The sequence below is a fragment of the Scomber japonicus genome, chromosome 2 (assembly GCF_027409825.1).
Source record: "Scomber japonicus isolate fScoJap1 chromosome 2, fScoJap1.pri, whole genome shotgun sequence".
NCBI classification, from domain to species: Eukaryota; Metazoa; Chordata; class Actinopteri; order Scombriformes; family Scombridae; genus Scomber; species Scomber japonicus.
Window position 1 is genome coordinate 31,991,408 of NC_070579.1, and position 20,372 is coordinate 32,011,779.

General features: G+C 43.9%; 1 protein-coding gene across 1 annotated transcript in view; it reads left to right on the forward strand.

Moving 5' to 3' along the window:
* Nucleotides 1–20,372, forward strand: part of maml3 (mastermind-like transcriptional coactivator 3) — a 108,006-nt gene that overhangs the window by 80,479 nt on the left and 7,155 nt on the right. Inside the window, exon 4 of the mRNA XM_053340260.1 lies at nucleotides 19,795–20,055. Within this exon, the coding sequence (XP_053196235.1) occupies nucleotides 19,795–20,055 (261 nt within the window). The remainder of the gene's footprint in view (nucleotides 1–19,794; nucleotides 20,056–20,372) is intronic.

Below are 20,372 nucleotides of genomic sequence, written 5' to 3' on the forward strand. Positions count from 1 at the left end.
AACTTTTATACACCACATCATTGTTTCCTTTTAACAACAGTGAAACTCTCATTGGAAGCCTTTTGTCTTGAGTAAAGCACTTTTTGTACAAAGTTCGGGATGATCATCATTTCTTGGTATCTCCGTTTCCCGCCTCTGTCTGTCTCTGTCTTCCTCCAGTAGCAGCAGCAGCAGGAGGAAACAGTATTATTCTTCTCTGGAATGTCGCATCGGGCTAAATTTAGAGCCTTAGTTTCCGTTCTTCCTTCTTCTCCTCCTCCTCCCCTCCCGCTGCTCCTTTTCTTTCCTCCTTGCAGATGAGACTGAAATAGCCGGCATTGTGTCCTGAGACTTACCTGGGAATACTCGCCCCAAACATCACCCTCCCAGCCTAGCCTGCTGACTTCTGTATCAGAGCCCCTCCGGGGGCACGGATACTGACCTCGCAGTGTCACGTGCGTGTGTCGGCGTGTCACGTGTCTTCGGCTGCGACGGTTAAAATCGAATCTGATTTAACCTCAGCAAACTGTATCCGGCATTCTTCTCAGTACCGCCAGTTTCCAGTTTTGGAGAGATTTACATGGACACACACATGAGAATAGAGTGTTTAAGTGATTAAAAAGTCTACACACACACACACACACACACCCTCAGCTTTTAAATTGCCTTCATTGCCTGTCAGGATGTTGGAGATGTCATCTTGTGAGCAATGAGTGATTTGTTGTCACCTCTCATCTCATGAATTTGTGAATTAGCATGAATTTGAATTGGCAACATGTGTGTAACTACCCTGAAGTGTAAAAATGTTTCTAGGTTAATCAACATAGATATAGCATGTAGATAAGACAGTTTTAGAGTTATTGGCAGCCATATTTCTTCACTGTGGATATCTCAACCTGGCAAAAGCAATTCTTGATTTTTAATCATCATTTCTCTCAAACTTCAGCAAGATGTCAGCACAGCAGTGGAGCCCACACTTCAGCGACGGGTTGTAGGGTGTAGTCCAGCAAAAATGCAGCTCACCTCTTTGTTGGGAGCTTATTTTTTAACATGTCATTCTTTACCTCGTGATTGTCAAGACAGAGGGATAAAATGACCCTGTCTTGTAGCGTTATAAACCAATGTGCATTGTTTTCATGTCTGAAATACCTTTAAATGCACAGCTCATATCGACTTTCTTGGATCGAATTTCAACGTCTCACAAATATCTTTTTTTTTAACGTGCTGGAAGTAGCACACACCTCACTTCAGCCATTTACAACACCTGTAACCTGTAATCTGATTGGCTCTGAACATAAATGGCTTAATGACAGAGCGTGACATGTCTTTGTTTCCTGCATCGTGCTGTAGGCAAACATACAGCTCTTGAACACGCTCTGGGTTTTTGTAGATGTATTGCTCTAATCATGTTTCGCTCCATCTTGCATTAGTGTGTGTGTGTGTGTGTGTGTGTGTGTGTGTGTACGTGATTGTACACACGTAACAATTTATCAATACGGCCCCTCTCTCGTAGCCATTACCACTGATTCATGCCTCACTCCTAATGGTCAAATCATTAACGTTATTTAGACCACAGGCCGTTTGTGCATTTCTCTCCCTCCATGTTTGCCCATAGAGGAATATCTGTGCACTCACGTTGTGTACGTGTGTGTGTCTGTGTGTGTGTGTGTGTGCGCGTGCATTTACATTCAAGCTTTGTGTGTATGTGTGTGTTTCTGACTGTCCTCAGGCCGCTCCAAGTATTGATCTCCATATGGTCAATGAGCAAGGCTAACGACGCTACAATATGCCGCTCTCGCCCACCCCCGATCAATCTCTGCAGCCGCCGCACAAATGGCCCTCTCTCCAGTCGCCGCGAGGACTTGACGCATTAGCCCACCTCGGCTGCCATTAGCCGGTGCTAATGAACACCTCCAGGTTTGAAAGACATTGTCGTCAGAAAGGATTAGCGAACATTTAAGCGTGCTTTATCTGTGCGGCGATGAATCATCTAGTTTCCCCTCTGTGTCGCAGGGATGTGCAGATATCCACTAACAAGCTTCCTCTAAACATTCACAAACCTACATTTACGCGCACACGTGTCGCTAACCTTCCCTGATCATTGTTTTTTTTAAGGTGGAAGGTTTGTGTTGTCATTGATTTCTCTGCAGCAGAAACTGGAGGCATAACATAAGTCTCAGAGGACCAACATGCACGCACACAGAGAAAAGTGGAACTTATCAATACACCGGATCAATAATCTGGGATATCTCATCTGTTTGGAGGAGCGTCCGTTTGCGCCACAGGATGGAAGGAATGATTTTTTTTTTTTAAAGAGGGAGAGGAGAAATGAGATGCAGGGATATCCCTTCATCCTTCCACAGCATGTTCTCCTCTTCCTGCGTCTCTCCTGAGGTTCCTACAGAAAAGCAGAAACAAGAGAAGAGAGAAATTAAGAGACTGAGAGACGTTTGCTGGCGCGCTGGTAGCTTTAGCTTCACTGTAGCTCCCTGTAGATTTCCCTATCACTCACTAACACCAGTACGGCACAGTTAAACACTTACACGCTCACTGAGTCATTTGCTGCTCTCTTTTACTCCCCCCTCGCCCCCTCCGCTCTCTCCCTCTCTCTCTCCTCTTTTCCTCCGACTGTTTGAGGTCTAAATCCCTCCATACTCAGCGACTTAACCCCTCTCTTTCATTTCGCCCCCTTCACTCGTGCTTGGATCTAGCAGTAACCATTAGCTGCAGCGTGTGTGTGTGTGTGTACGTGTGTGTGTATGTGATCAGTAAACTAATGCTTTGTCGAGTGCCACGTTCCCGGCACGTGGCTCACCTCACTGCCAGAGTAAAACTGCAGGAACTACAAATGAGCTCTCAGCATAGGCAGAAACACACACACACTTCCTCTTTTACATATGTCTTTCTCCCTCAGACTTAAAAGCTGCGTCTACTTTATATGTAGCTGTAAGCAGACACACACACACACCAGTCTGGTAGTGCACAAACATATCTTATTCACTATGTTTTAATACTATGAGATCACTGTAAGACTATTTTCTGAGAATTCTTGCCAAAATCTACTTTTCCTTTTCACAGGAAAAATACTTGCAGGGGGAACAAGGAGTTTTAGTATGTACCGAAAACAAAGACGTCCTCTCGAAACCAGCCTTGCACCAGTCCAACCTCAACATGTTGTTTTTATGATAACGTCACCTTTTTTAGCTGCATATCTTTCACCCACTGAGTTCTCGTTAATAAGGCAGCTTACTGTTAAGGTGTGTGGCAAAAAACACTGTAGCCTCAATATTTAACAATTTAACAGCCAAGAATAAAGCTCTTGTGCCTCAAAACTACTTGAAATGGCTGCACCATCATCATCATTGCAGGGTCCCATGTGACGTTACTCAAATATATGCTGAAAAACAAGAAGAATCAAATCGTTGGCCATATGGTTGCGATTGTGTTCTTTCAACCTCAAAGATACTTTCAAGAGGAATTTGAGGTTTATTAAACCCCCCCACCCAAAAAACAGCCACCTTCTCCAATCCTAGCTTAGCAACCATAACCAGACACAGCAGGCCTGTCAGCCTCTGAATTTTTTCACATGCTACAAGAGTGTACATGGAGCTGTGCTGAGAGGAGATACTCTGCATCTTAAATAGTTTGGAGGGTTGTGCCTTTTTAAAAATCCTTTCCAAAACTAGCTACTAACAAGCATCCTGGGCTAAGTAGTTCCTAACATAGTAATTACGTTACTTCCAAAGCAGAAATATAACAATATTAAATCTGTAAATATAAGGTTTACAGATTAAAAGCTGTTCAGTAGTGACCCATCCTCTCTGTGGGAGCTGGTTTAACACCAATCCTGGATGCCACTAATATCAGATATCTATGGATAGCCAGATCATATCGTAGTCCTCAAAAACCCCAATGTTCTTTACATGTAATGGTGAAAGATTTGAAAATACTAACAAACTGTAAAATCTTACCTTTGTGTTGATTGTCCAGTCAACTGAATAAGAGTTTCAAGGCTCCAGCAGCAGTATAAATTTGATAGGGTTGAGATGCTTCTTCATTTGATTGTCCAACTATCAGTTACTATTATGTATTTCTAAATTAAATGTATGAACTGTGTTATGCTACAAAGAAGCAGAGTAATGTTAATATAATGGGTCCATCAAATGGATATTTAGTGTCTTTAGCTAAGTTCCTAAGTTAGCTAACGTTAGCTAGCGTTATCTAAATCTGTTATGTGGTTAGTGTATGACTTAAGTCAGTTAAAGTCCATTAGCTAATGTTAGCTAAATTTGACATTAAACTTTTGTCATTTCAACCAGAAAAATTGACAGACGCTGACTAGAAATGAGAAGCTGCTTTTGTCCTCTTCTGTTTGGAGTCAAGAACCAATTGTTAAAGAAATTACCATGAATGTTAAGTAATAAATCTGTTACACACAAAATGTGCAAGAGCAGAAAGGTCGACAAGGCACCAAAAATATCACCACATTACCATTATTAACACGAAAGAATAACATATGAAAATTTGATTTACTGCAATTTATGATTAATTATCTGCAGTTCAGTGGTGAAAATCAAACTTAATTTATGGTGAGAAATCCCAGCTTTAAGAGTGACACGTTCACGGGAAACCCTTCATCCGTACCACCCACACACACACCCACTGCTGCTGTCTTTTATAAGCAGCAGTTATTAGAAGACAGTCAGTCAATGTTTAAAGATGACTTCCCCTCATTGACATGCCAGCGTGTGCATTATCTACAGTGGTAGGAACCTAAATGAGGCTTTTTAATTGTTAGTTTGTGTAAAAGCTACTAAATGCACGGGTAAACACACGACACAAGTTTGTCTCCTGGGTTTTAGCTCGTCTTTCTCGCTCTCTCTCTCACTTGATGGAGTGGTTTCAGATAACTTCAGTCCCATCACAGCCACCTCCTCACCCCTCCCTCTCCTCCTCTGCTCTCAGCTTCCATGCGTCTCTGTGCATCCGTCTTTTCCTCGCCTACCTCCATCACTCCCTCTCTTGTCTTCTCCTTCCCTCCATCTTTCCCTCTCTCCTCCAGTCCCTCCCACCCGGGCCATCAGGGTAGTGTGAATCCTTTGGTAAACGTCTGGTGCCTTGCAGAGCTTGTCAGTAAAGCCAGAGCTAATTAGCGGAATCACAGAATAATTAGTTTTTCTTCTTGTCGTTTTAATTCCCACCACCCCCTCCATCCCTCCATCACCCCATCCCTTCTCCTCCTGCCTTAGTTTTTTCTGCTGTCAACAGTCAACACCGTCACGGAGCTTTAGCATGCCTTTACCTTCCATCACTCACTAAATATCTCACTTTCTCCCCGTCTTTTGCTTGTTAATCTATCACTCTCATCTCTCGCTGAATCACTCGATAAGTCTCTTTCTCTTCTCCTTCTTTTTCTCTTTTCTACATGTCACAGCGCCTGTTTCCCTTCTACATCTGTCTCCTCTCTCCCCGTGGAGTGTTTTCCCGCCCACACCCTTTTCTCTATTGAGGTTTCTCTCGCCGCTGTTGACTTAAACACATGGTCGAGCTTGTTTTCTCACTCCGCGCCTTCCTCCCACTCTGCTCCCATCTTCCCATCCGTGCTCTCTCTCTCTCTCTCTCTCTCTCTCTCTCTCTCTCTCTCTCTCTCTCTCTCTCTCTCTCTCTCTCTGTTGTTTGTCCCTATAGCCAGTGTTTGTTTACACATCTATTTCTCCCTCCAGGTTGGCCGACAGTCCAATCCTTCAAAAACGTTTTCCCCCTATATATCCCTCCCTCCCTCCCTCCACCCGCAGTTTCTCTTCATCTCCTCAGGGTGACTGTTTGCTCCCTTCCTTTATCAACAGCTTTCCTTCCATCCCTCCCCATGTCATTTCTCCACCCACCCTTCACTCGGCTCACTCTCCCTCCCTCTTTAACCACTCCTCGATTGCTCTTGTTTTGTAGAAATGATAAGGCGGAGGGAGAAAGGGTCTCTGGTCACAACCGAGGTAATTGGCTCTTCACGGCTCCGTTTTGTGTGGAGAGCGCTCCAGTTTAGTCTGGCTTAGAAGCCTCGCTAGAGCCAGAGTGCCACGACGACACGTCAGCCAAACCACAGTGAAGGTCGGCCGTTATCTGTTCAGGTTGACGACGCAGAAGCAAAATGTTTGCGTAAATGAACAGATGGATATGCTTTGATGAGCATTTCTACATCACAGTCTGTTCTTATTTTGTGCTTTGCTCCTACTACACTACTGAAGTCATCATAGACACACATTCTGTCCCCTGTGTGTGATTTATGACACAGCTTTTCATTTTCTAACACAATTTTTTTTAGCTAAGCTACTTTAGTTAGCATTAGCAAAGCTACATTAATCAATATTTTTCTATTAACAATGTATCAAATATCTACTAACTGTCAGCACGGATTTCTAGCAGCAGGCTGCTGTTTGTAGTTAGCTGTTAGCTTGGATATACTAACTGTATACTACCTCTCCAGCATCAACGTTAGCAGCTAGCTGGTGAATACAGCGGCACATTTAGCTGCTAGACCTCGATGAACTAGCTATTTCTCAGGTACAGGTTGAGACCAAAAATGTACCTAAAAGGAGAGTGGGAGCGCCTTGGTGGTCGAGTGGTTACAGCACATGCCACATAAACGCAGCGTCCCTGGTTTGAATCCGGCCAGGGACCTATACAGGTCATTCCTTCCTCCCTCTCTCTCTCTCTCTCTCTCTCTCTCTCTCTCTCTCTCTCTCTCTCTCTCTCTCTCTCTCTCTCTCTCTCTCTCCCCCTCTCCTGTCAGCATTTACACATATGTAGCAACATTAGCTTTCCTTTGCAAACAGTCAATTGTTGGCAAGAGCTGCTGTAATTGAAATCAGTTTTGAACTTCAGCAAATGGGCCTATGTAGTTAAGTGGAAGACTGCAATTTATTTGAAACCATTCAGTGCTGCAGGACAATAAACACACCACAATAATTTACCTCCAGCACTGTTTTGAACAGACTTGTCAATAAGGACAGGTGTCCCACTGCGGTGTTTTGAAGATACACCACTATACTGATGAACAAGAGACACTGCAGACGCTACAGATTCCAGCTGTAAAGATGATTAAAACAATATTTCAGCTCCCAGCATCTTCCATCTGCACGCACTACATGCAATCACACACCTACAGACACACTCGCATGATCACACGGCCCTTTTGTTCTGTCGACCACTGTACACCTCTCTTTTCTCTGTCCATCTGTTCTGCTGAGTCGTGCGATCAGGAGAGGGTCCATACATCACCTCTCCGCCTCCCATGGGACAGCGTGGTGGTGGTGGAGGAGGGGAGAAAGGAATGGATGGCGGGGGGAAGAGGGCCTGCTACTTTCTCTCACACACTCACACACTCACACCCCCACCAGCAGCTGTTAGCAATGATGGCAAATTGTTTGTCCTGACTATTTGTGGTACACTACTGATTGGAAGCTCCTTTCTCTGTCGTGTTTGTTGCTCAGTCAGATCCACGCTCATCCGTGTGTGCGTGTGTGTGTGTGTGTGTGTGTGCCAGTTGGATTAGCGTTTTAGCTGCATTAGCAGGAGACTGAGACCCACACTTAATTTAATGGAATATTTCCATTTTCTCCTTTTCGAGAACACGGCGTTATCTGAAGATGTATCGACGCGCTCATCAAGAGTCGCACAGAGGAGAGAGAGAGAGAGAGAGAAAGTGAGATGTGAGGAAAGCAATCCAGAGGAACAGAGTGTGTGATTGATGAAGGGAGGGGTATCACCAAACAAGCCTAGAGAAAGAGACAAGCAAGAGAGAAATAGAGAGAATTTAGAGAAAGACACAGTAATGCACCCAATGTGGGAGGGAGGGAGGGAGGGAGGGGAGGGGAGGGGAGGCAGACGGAGAGAGAGATGAGTAGAATGCAATAATGTGATAAAGCAGCTGAGGAATGGAGGTTTTTCTACACTCTGACGCTTTTAGTCCCATTTCTACTTTTTACGGCAGATTTCATCATATTACCAAAGGCCATTTTGGCTCTATTGTGGATAATAGGCTGCTGTGGAATTATTGGAGATGCTGGCTTAGATAATGGTCATTCTCTCTCTCTCTCTCTCTCTCTCTCTCTCTCTCTCTCTCGCGCTCTCTCGCGCTCTCTCTCTCTCTCGCTCTGTCTCCCTCTCGCTCTGTCTCCCCTGCATTAGAGAGAGAAAGGTAAGGTAGAGGTAGAGGAGGTAAAGGAGAGAAGAGAGATTAATGGCATACAAAGATGGGCAGAGTTGGGGGCGATGGAGATAGCTGAAGGTGCGGCACATAGAGAGGCAGCTAAATGTGTAAGACAAAAGGATATAAAGGGAGGTTGCGCTCTGTAGATAGCTTTTGTGTTTGCGCTCAGACTGATTTGTGAATGTTTGCTTCTAATACAATAAGTGGATAAGAGAATTGGATTTATTTGTCATTATATCCCTTCTCCAGGGCAAATAAACCACCAAGATCCTACAGTAAATGTGTTCCTAGAGGCTTCAGTATGTTTTAAAAAATACACAAACAGGTTACTGGTTAAATGTTGAGATGCTACACTGGTTTTTCCATTAAATTAATTTAAGTCAGGGGAAAAATGCCAAATGTTTGATGGTTCCAGGTTTTCCAAGTCCTCTTCCATTATGATGAACTGAATGTTTTTCCACATTTTGGACAAAAGAAGATATTTGATGACATCTAGGAACATGTGATAGGCATTTTTCTCTATTTTATAATGATTTTCTAGACGAAACAATTGATAAATCAAGAAAATATGCATCCGATTTAGCGATGATGAAAATATTTGCTAGCTACAGCCTTAATCCATCATCATAAATGGGAATACATTTTGAAATAAGCCCTACTTGTCAGCAATGAGTCACAGGTTCAAATCTACAAATTGGCTTGGAAACATTGCTGAAAAGATTGGTCAATTTAGAGAAAAAGAACCTGCGACAATTGTGATAACTATCTCTGTCCATGTGTGTATTTGTCCACATCTTATCTTGCACACTACTGGATACATCTGCCTGATATTTTTTGTGCTCAAGAACCTCTTTTTTAAACATTATTTTTTGGGCATTTTAGACAGTTGGTGGCATAGAGGCTGACAGGAAACAAGGGGAGAGCGTGAGATGGGTATGACATGTAACAAAGATCCCTTGCTGGACTCGAACTGGGGGACGTTGCAGGTATATGGCATGTGCTGTAACCACTCGGGTATGATGGCGCTCCATGCTCAGGAACCCCTTGCGTTTGAGGTGATTCACAATTTTTGAGAAACCTATTTTATTAAAACCGCAACTACTTAAAACCAAATCAGGGTCAGACCCCTGATGAAGACTTAGAGACACGTCGGTCTGCTTGATAATCTTACTATTATTTCACCTGAAGACAGAGTGCCTTAGTTTTTTTTTTTTCCATAGCTGTCTGCACCACTTACAGACAAATATCAAGCAAGACTTCCTGGATTTGGTTTCTTTGTACTCTTACCTGCCTCACTAAAGAGCACCTGTCTGTCAGATGAGCCTCCAGAAGCATGCAGTGCTTCCTCCTTCTGTATTAAACTGAATATCTTCAAGTTAAGGACTGTTGGTTGGACAAAATCAGGAAAAACACAGACATTTTTCTCACTTTTCTTACCTATTACACTATTCACTAAACAGTGAATCCATCAAATGAAACATATTAAACTAGACACATTGAACAATAATGAAAATAATTCTCCACTGCCTTAAAGTCATGTAGTCAGTTTCAATATATCATAGTGCACATACATCTCCTCATAGATTTGTAGCCTCTTAGGGAATGTAATAGAGTCATAGTCACAGTATAGAGTGGACCACACATATATACCAGTCTATTTCACTGGAGTATGGTAGCATAGAGGGAAAGGTGGGGGTAGTTGGAGGGGTGGAGAAATCAAGATGGAGGGAGGGCACAGTGTATGGAAGCAGAGGGGAGTCGGATGATGTGAAGACGTGAGGATGGGGGGGGGGGGGTTGAGCGCCTGAAGAAACACAGGAAAAGAGAGACTGAGGAGGAATGGCAGAGGGAAGGAGGGAAGGGAAGGGGGAGCCTATTGCCCTGAGACTACAGCAGAGAGAGAAAAAGAGAGGGAGAGAGCAAAAGAGTGATAGCCTTACAGCAGCACCTAATGGCTTCTCTGGAGAGAGGGAGGGAGCGCAGAGAAGAGGAGAGCAGAGGAGGAGAAGGCATAATGAGGGGGCTATGACAGAGGCAGAGATAGATTTAGAGAGGTGGATGGAGGGAGAGACAAAGAGAGGTAGAGGTTATACAGCCACTCGGTAAAGATGGAGTAAAAGAAAACGGGAGGTGAAAAAGAGGAAGCGGTGTGAGCGGGAGAGGGAGGAGGGGGGAAGGAAGATGAGGGAGCGGAGTGATAGCCTGCGAGGCGGGGACGGATCCAGCCGTTAAATGAGCAACAGCGAGGAATAAAGATGGATGAGCGGGGATGTAGAAAAACAAATGCGAAACAGGTAGAAAAACAAACGAAAGCCGGGGTGGGAAGGGGGGGGGGGGGGGTAGAAGTAAAAGGCGAGAGAGAAGCGCTACCGGCGAATGAAGAGGAAGGATCAGCCCTCAGGGTGAACAAAGGAGGAAGGAATGAGAGGAAGATGGATGGATAGTCGCAGGGTGGACAGAGAGCGAGGAAGGGGCGTAGGAGTGTCTAGAAGGAGGGATATGAAAAGAGATAGAAAATAAGGGCGGGAGATGAATGAGAGAAAAAAGATAGAATGAGGTGAGGGAAAGGAAGGAAGGAGGGATGGAGAGAGAGAGAGAGAGAGAGAGAGGCAGCCGACGAAAAAGAAAGAGCGTGTCATGAGACGATAAAGGAGAAAATTGAAGAGGAGGTTGTTCAGAGGGTTGGAGGATGGTTTGATGGATAAAAAGGCAGTTTACCGTCATAACGAATGAGAGAGAGAAAGATTGAGGAGAGGGAGAGGTAAACAGAGATGGGAGGATGGACGGATGTGTATCTTCACCTCTGTTAACAGCCGTGTAATAGCACTGATCGCAGCTGTGAATAATTCAAACCCTCTAGTTGGAAATTCTCTCCGGGAAGAGCCCGAATACTGGCCAGGGCCATGTGATAACCCCACACACACACACACACACACACACACACACACACACACACACACACACATACACACACATACACAAAGGCCTTACACTAGTGATTGAGAGAAAAAAGAAAAAGATAGAGGCAGAGAGAAAAGAAGAGAAAGAGCAGCCCACCTGCTGTGGCTCCGAGTTGTCACTCAGACGTACCATTCTCAGCCGCCATGATTAGATTACATAGAAACACATCAATCTCCCTCCCACACACACACGCACACACACACACACAAACACACACACACTCTATTTTCCCAGTTTTAAATACACACACTCCCAGACACGGCCTCTCTCCGGCCCTCTCCCGTGCGAGGGTCTGCACGTGCGTCTTTAAGGTTTCCATGGTGACCGTTTCCAGGGTGATTTACTGTAGCACCTGGTCCCTCTCAGGGTGGTACGCTCGTCTGCTCGCCACAATCACTCCCCGGCCACCAATGATCTCATCCCTTTGCTCCGCTCGCGCTCCCTCCTCCCCCTCCTCTTCCTCCTCCTCCTCTTCGCTTGTTGTCATGAACACGAGTTGGTCCTGTCTTCTGTCTTCTGTCCTCTCGCCGCTCGTCATATTCCTCTGTCTGTCACAGGTTGTCCACTTCATAGCAGGTAACAAAGCAGCTGTGAGAAACTGCTTTTCATGATCCGTCAAACATTGAAACACTAAGACGTTGAAGTGATTAGTTGATCAATTAGATAATTAATTAATCATATATCTTCTTTTTTTCTAACAAAATGCCAAACATGTTGGTTCAGTGTTCTGTAATATGAGGATTTGCTGCTTTTCTCTTCTTTATATGACTAAAAATTAAATATTTGTCAGACGAAATAAGCTATTTGAACACATCACCTTAGGTTTTGGAAAACCCTTTTAAAAAATATACATTTGACATGTTAAACAATTAAAGGATGTTAAAATAGTAGGACACATAAAATAAAGTGCACCTCATGGGACAACATCAAGATACGCTGTTGTCCACCCACCTTCAATATGCACCAGTTCTTCTAAAGACAGTCGTCTTGGCAGCAAATTGAAACAACTGTTTGATGTGTGTACTGCATTTTCTTTCTTATCTCCATGGATAACTGACAGCATGATTTCACATTTAAATATCAGGAGCATTCACAATAAAGTATGACAGCTTATCTATTGTTGGGTTTTGGGGTCAGTCCAAAGACTTCTTCCAGACTCTCCACCATTGTTGTACCACACAGAAGCAAATCATTCCAGTGTTTTAATGAACAGTAGCTTTAAATGAACTTAAAGCAGCTGTGAGTACAGGCTATAGGACAAGACTGATCTACAGCTGAGCTAGTGGCTGCTAACATGTGCTCAATGAGCTAACATGCTGATGGTGTCATGCTTACAACGTGCACCAACCTCAGTTTAGAGTGTTGCTAATTCGCTTTCAACAGCAGTGTTTGGTCAGAAAAGTATTTAAGTAGATGAAAGTCAAGACCTGATTAAAAGTTAAAGAATTACAACGTCAACAGTGATGGGAAATGAATATTTGTCCCAAACTATGTGACACTTCATCCAGTAGTTGTTGAGATGTTTTGGTCTGACCCCAAAGTAGATTTGAAATTAACTAATTAACTTGGATATAGGGTCTGTAGATTTATGCACACGAAATCTAGAAAATCTCTATTTTCACTGCGCGATGGAGCCTGGGTGGAGATGTGGTAAAGACAGCATGTAGAAATCATCACAACTGAGTGTGTGTAGGCTGAGAAATGTGTCAGTCTGAGCAGTCAAACCCCCAAATATACCCCTCTAACAACCATAATGTCATGTACATGGATGGGTGAATTACAGTGGAGGTAGACTGTGATATATATGTGCATGTGAACATTCCTGCATTCACATGTAATAAGTAACTTAGAGACAGTCGAGGGAAAAGTGTCACAAATGATTTTAGACATGTGGCATGAATGTACTATCACAAGCTGTAAAAATAGACATAAATCAATCATTGTTTTTATTGGGTGCATTTTGGTTTAAAACATTTCATCCTAAATGATTGCAAACAAGCATCTGACTGAAATTCCAGGCTGTGTGTGTTTGTGGGTGGTTTCCTGTGTCTGTGTGTGTGTGTGTGTGTGTGTGTGTGTGTGTGTGTGTGTGTGTGTGTGTGTGTGTGTGTGTGTGTGTGTGTGTGTGTGTGTGTCTGTGTCTGTGTCTGTGTCTGTGCAGAGAAATCCCTCGGTTAAGCAGCACAGCGCCTCCAAAGAGCGTTCATGCTGCAGGGATTCATTTACTTAAATTGATCCACTCCTGCATGCCCACATGCATTTCACAGCAGCGCTGCATGGCATCAGGTCGCTTCAGTTCTGGTTAAAGGATGATCCTGAGAAACCCTGTTAACCCAGTCTATTGTTTCTCAGTCTGCGAGCGGGATTTAGCAAAACATGAGGGGCTGTGTGTGTGTTTTTCACTTTGACATTGCCCTGTAAATTCAATGTTTTCATGCTTATATACAATGTGTGCGCGTGTGTGTGTCCATGTGAGTGTGTGTGTGTGGAGATTCAGAAATAGGCCAGTTAGGGTTTAGAGCAGAGAGATGTTAGAGATTAAACAGACCTCTGTTGGGAGCAAGACTCCTCTCCAGCAGTTTAAATATAACTCTCTTCAGGGAGAAACAGAGTATGTGTGTGTGTGTGTGTGTGTGTGTGTGTGTGTAAGGGGGATGGGGTTAGGGTTAGGGTGGGTGTGTACTCACATAAGGGAGTGGTGGCTCACAATCAAACGACTGGTTTCGTAGTACCACCTATCTTCGATTCTGTGTGTGTGTGTGTGTGTGTGTGTGTGTGTGTGTGTGTGTGTGTGTGTGTGTGTGTGTGTGTGTGTGTGTGTGTGTGTGTGTGTGTGTGTGTGTGTGTGTGTGTGTGTGTGTGTGTGTGTGTGTGTGTGTGTGTGTGTGTGTGTGTGTGTGTGTGTCAGTATGATGTCTTCTTTACCTTTGGCGCTGTGGGGATAGTTTAATATTGCAAGGTCTGGCTCCAGCATCTGCTCGAGGTAGGTAGGTAGGTTGGTTGGTGTGTGTGTGTGTGTGTGTGTGTGTGTGTGTGTGTGTGTCTTTTATGGATCAGTCGGCAGGTGCAGCATCATATTTATGTTGTAACAGTACATTTTAATACATCACATATGTTTGTTTTTACCTCAGTTTAAAAGAAAAAAGCAACTTTACCTCCACCATGTAAAACTTAAAGAAACTGAAAACATACAGTATGTTTATACAGCAGGTTGTTCTCTCCTCCTATTGGCTCAGTTAAGATGGGTACAGGCTTTAAGAATCCTAACCATGAAGACTTTATTTATCTACTGCCTTTTTCAGATTAGAGGCTCAGATTTGTGCAGATTCTAGTCCAAAGAAAATACATGTATGACATAATTCTAATCTGTGGCTCATTTGGAAAGATAATGACATGTTTGATACAGCTGCTGACTGTCCACAGTAAGCAGTAGACCAATGCATCATTTTTCATGACCAGTTTGAGGTTATAATCTGACTTTAAATCATGGGCACAGGTTCAGTCTTGTGAGCTACAGCACCAATGATCTTGGGTTTTGTTTTTTTGTTTTTTACACAAACACACAAAGACCACAAGTAGAGTGTCCTGGTCATCTGTGTTAGGGCTTCAAATTGTGGATCAGTGACACATCTCTTGCAAGTTTGTTTTATTTCAGTGACTCTCTGAACTCTCATCCAGTAAGAACCTGGTTGACATCAAACTGCAGTGTAGAAACTGAAATGAGTATCATTATAAAGAGTTAACGTGGAAAGAAAAAACTATTCCACTAGTTAGTCACATATTTGAATTCTCAATGAAAAAGTTCAAGTTAATCATCCATCTCCATGTCGTAGTATGTTGTAGATATTATACATACTTCAGTGTAAAGTTTAAAGCCTGCTGCTCATGTTGATTAACCTGTACATATAATGAATATCTATTGAAAATCATATATTTCAATGCTTTTAGTGTCACTGCACAATGTAATTAAGTGTGTAGAGCTACATACTGTAAACATAACTACATACAGTAAAATGAAACTACAGACAAGTACACATTACATTCTGAATAATTAATAAAAGCAAACAATAGATAGTATAAAACAGATGTATAAAAGCAGGGTGAGTACATGACGTTATTTCACACGTAGGTGAATTGCACGGATAATATAGCACATGATCAGGGTATCATTGCACATGTAGTAGATAAGGTTGTACTTATTAGCCTGATATCCTAATACCCTGATCATGTACCATATTATTATTATTATTATTATTATTATTATTATTATTATTATTATTATTATTATTATCATTATTATTATTATTATCATTATATACTAATAAATGTAGAAATTGTGTGCTTTTTATACCCAGATACAGCTATTTTCATAGATGTTTTTTTCAATAATAGTTATGTATTTGTATATGGTGACTGATTCATGTTGAGTATCTATAGATTTTATACACATTACCTGAAATAAATACTGTGTTTGATCAATAAACATTTTATTGGCGGCCTAGAATAAAGAGGTGTCTTTAAATGACCTGCAAGCATTGACATAAAGAACTATGACAGCCTATCAGTGTATACTCTACTCTATCTATATGTCCATCTATTCAGATGTGAGCCTTTACAAATACACAAAGTGTAGGAACTCCACTTTAACAACCAGCCTCTTTTTGTCAAGCATCCAGTCAGCATATTACTACCAGTCAAGTCACTTCCACACATCTCAGACCTCACCAGAGGAGTCACGGTGCAAGGTCAAACACAGCCAAGCTCAAGGACATTCTGACATTGATGAGCTCCGGCTGTGAGAGAGATCACACCTGCGACCTTCAAGCTGGCCGCACTGACACTTTAAAGACCCCGCTTTAGCACACCGCGAGCGCTGCGGCGTCCAGCGCGCCAACATCGTGTGCGCAGACGTACTTTCTGTTCAGTTAGTCAGTCTGACTGCAGCCATAGTATACATAAGAGTCTAATGAAGCATCTCCACATCCATCCATCCATCCATCCATCCATCCATCCATCCATCCATCTCTCTCCCTGTTTCCTCTCTTTCACCGCTCCCGCTCTCCTCCACTTCACACTCACTCCCTTCCTTCTCTTACGCAAGTGGGTGACAGATGTGAGCCACTCTGGAGAGCGCACAGACACCCAGCACTCTGCTGCCAGGCGCCGCTGCTCTTATAGGCTTTGTGTGTGTGTGCGTGTGTGTGTGTGTGTGTTTATACATGCTGTGCAGTTGTGTCTCACTTAATGCCTTCATGCGCCAACTGTAACGCATCATGCAGTGCTGTAGTAGTGTGTCAGTTTGTGTTAGTCTTTTCTGAACGTGGATGCTTGTATTTAGGCGTGTGTGTGTGTGTGCGCTCAAATAGTGAGTCCAGCCTTTAATCTTGGTGCTGTGTGGTCACCATGGGAGCAGGTGATTTCATCCTGCCTGGAGAGTGTATGCAGATACACCTTTAAACACACACACACACACACATACACACATACAGTGTGAATACAGTAGACACATATTTCTGCTCCATGAGACAGGAATGAAATGGACAACATCTCTCACTTACACACACATACACACACACACATACACACACATTTCCACTCACTCCACGTGTAATGTAATCACGTGGGCTCTCCATGCTTTCTAACCCAATAAAGCTGACAGCCTCCACCACACACACACACACACATACACGCACAAACAAACACACATCCTCTGGAAACAACCTGTGATACCTCTCCTTTCATTTCATCCCCTTGTTCTTTTTTCCATCTTGTCTTTCCCTTGCTACAAACTGATCCGCTGGCAGCTTCCAGTAGATTTAGCAGTTTTCAGCCTCTGACTGAGCTCCTCCGTAACCATCCAGTCTCATTAGGCGCCGCTGACCCATTTCTGGTGAGCGGCGCAGAATTTCGGGGGGGACTTTGACTCGCAGCCCGATCCGAGGTGCCAGAAACGAAACGTCTGGGGAGGGACAGAGACACACAGAGGCTGAGATTGACACGGGTGAATCAGACAGGGCTGTGAATGCTCTTTGTTACATTATTCAACGACACTCTCGAGTTAAGACAGAGAGGACACAGAGAATTGAGGATGGAAGGAAACACTGGTAAATAGAGAGAAGAGAGGTCAAAGAAATAAGCTTGTGTGTGTGTGTGTGTGTGTGTGTGTGTGTGTGTGTGTGTGAGAGAGTGTGAGAGAGTCGCTCGGGGTCTGCCCAGCGTCGTGGAGGGTGACCAGGCGCGGCGGCCATAACCACTCCTCCGAGCGCCATCTGCTCCTCACCGCAGCAACTGTTGCCAGGGTACCTGCTCTCCTCCCCTCCATCCCACCTTTTACTCCTCCTCTTTTGGCTCCTAGCTTCCTCTTCTTTTCTTTTTTTTTTCTTTTCTCTTCTGTTTCCTTCCTTTCATCACACATGCTCCTCTCTCGCTCTCTCTCTCTCCCTTTTTCTTTCAATTAATCCAGCTCTCTCTTTTTCTTTTCTTTCTTTCATACTTAAGAGGATACCTGCAGTCTATTCAATAAGCTTTATCGGCGTGACATTCAATTAATTGTGTGTTAGCGCTGCTTCAGCAAAGTGCTACTGATACTACTGTTCATTCTTTTCCTCCGTGTGCCTTTTGCATGTCTTTTCATACTGTACTTTTCTTCTTCTTCTTCTTCTTCTTCTTCTTCAGCTACCTGCTCCTTCACTTCTCCCCCTCCCCAACACACCACCTCCAACCAAAACTCTTTTAATTCCCTGAGTCCTCTTTCCCTTTTGTAATCTCTCTTTTCCTCCATTCCTTCGTTCCCTTGCAGTTGCGTGGACATGACTCAGGGCCCCCCCGTCTACACACACACACACACACACACACACACACACACACACACAGAGCGAGAGAGAGAGTGAACAAGAGAAAGAGTGGAGCAAGGAGTTTGATGGTGGGGTGTTTAGTGAGAAAGGAAGAAAAGAGGTAGAGCGAGTGGTGGTGGAGGGGAGGAGAGAAGGAGAGATCGTAGATCAGAACCGTCATGATTGAGCCATCTGCTGAGAGGAGGCCAGTGAGACACACGCATACACACACACATACGGGACACACACACACACACATATGGGGACGCTTAAAGATCACCACTGCCACCCGTTGGTCACTTCCTGACACTACGCCTCTCCTCTCCTCTCTTGCATCGTCTGATTTGCCCTGCTGCCATCCAAGCAGGAACATGCCAACCGGAGATGAGACACGTAGCTCTGAACATCGATCAGTCTGGTCTGGCTGTCTGGTGAGCTCAGTCTTAAGCAGCCGATCCTGTTTACTCCACAGGGTTTTTTTTGTACTCTAATATATGAGGTTTATCTCCACATAACTCCCTTTCTAAGAAGAGCCTAGCCTCAATATGGATTATAAGGCTTTGGCTCTTTCAAAACATATTGAGTATAGCGGTGTGTTACAGACTCTAACCACTGCTACTATTCACTACTCTAATCCTGCTTTTGCTGTTTCATTCTTGCCCCGCAGTTAAAAGTGCTTTGTTGTACACTGTCTCTTCCTTTGTGTGGCTGTGGGTGGTTGTCTGTGTGTGTGTGTGTGTGTGTCTGTGTGTGTGTGTGTGTGTGTGTTGTTGTTGCGTATTTTTATGTACAAACACCATCAGCTCCGAATCATTCTTTCTTTCTCCTCCAGAGGCCTTTTTTCTCTCTCCTCTTCTGTTCTCGTCTGCAGGCCTAAAACGACGTCCAACCTCGTACAGCTAACCTTTAATAGATTCATAAACGTTCCCCTCCCATTGGCCAGAGCAGGCTATTTCATCCTATTAGAGATTAGCATACGGCTGAGTGGAGGAGGAAGTGCTCTTTATATGCTAATGAGGAGATAATGTATGCAGCGAGGACCGACCGGTGCCCCCGTTGGGAGGACTCAGGGTGGCCTGACGAGCTGAATCTTGAAGCGGTCCTTTCTTTATCTCGCCTTTCACTCTCTTTCACAGACACCTGGACTGTGTCTTTGTGAGATATCATGCAACATAATGGCTGACTACACCTAAAGCAGACTTCTGTGTGGAGGTGTCACTGTAGATGCTCGTACTGAAGATGCATTTATCATATATCTGGTGGAACGTTGTGGACACTTGTGATAAAGAGCAGTAACTAATTCAAAAATCCACCAAGCAACCAGCACATTTAAAGCTCACTATAACGAACATGTTATATCATGTTTGTTTTATCCAAAAAAAAAAGGTGTAAAAAGGACAATTTGGTGTCTTGAGGGGTTATGTGCCAGACCATTTCTTCTGCAGTTGCCGGGCAACCAGCAGAGATTCCAGGAATTTATAGATATAACAAGCTATAACGTGTTAATTAGTGAGCTTTAGAGGTGCTGGAAGGATGCAGATTTTTTTTCCTACATCATTTGGACAGAGCCTGGCTACGGTTAGCTGCTTCCAATCTTAATGCTAAGCTAAGATACCTGGCTGCTTGTTGGTAGCTTTATATTTGATAGATAGAAATAAGATGGGTTTTGATCTTCTCATCAAACAAATAAGCGGATACGCTTATTTCCTAAAATGTGAAATTATTCCTTTAACTGGCTTGCTTGATAATGTGATTGACTAACAGTTCTTCTCTCTCTCTCTCTCTCTCTCTCTCTCTCTCTCCCTCTCTAACCAGGAACAAGGTGTAGTGGGAATGTCACGACCACCTGGCGCCATCCCACCTCCGCACCCTGCAGGTGGCGTGGCCTCTGGAGTCGGGCCCAACCAGGGTTCGGGTCCACCTCCGGGCTACGTAGGTAACCAGCAGCAGGCAGCCATGATGAAACAGATGATGGCGATGGAGCAGGAGAAGAGGGTGCAGATGCACATGATGGAGCAGCAGAAGCAGCAGCTCTTCAGAGAGCAGAGGCAGCAGCAGCAACTACTGGCTGAACAGGTGAGGTTTATACGAAGGCTCAAAGAGTGTCTGTGTGATTAATGTGATTCATGTGTCATGTGTGTTTAATTATGATTCAGGTGTGTGCATTGTTTGTTCATACATTCCTGCATATTTGTCTGTCTTCAGCTCTAACAAAACTAGCTCATCCCCTCCTCTTCCTCACTGTTGTCTGGTTGCATGTATAATTACCCTCAACCAGCCCCCTCTTCACCACTTCCTTTTCATCTCAGCAACGTGTGTGTGTGTGTGTGTGTGTGTGCGTGTGTGCGTGTGTGTGTGTTTTGCCACATGCCACCTGCTGTGATAATGTGATG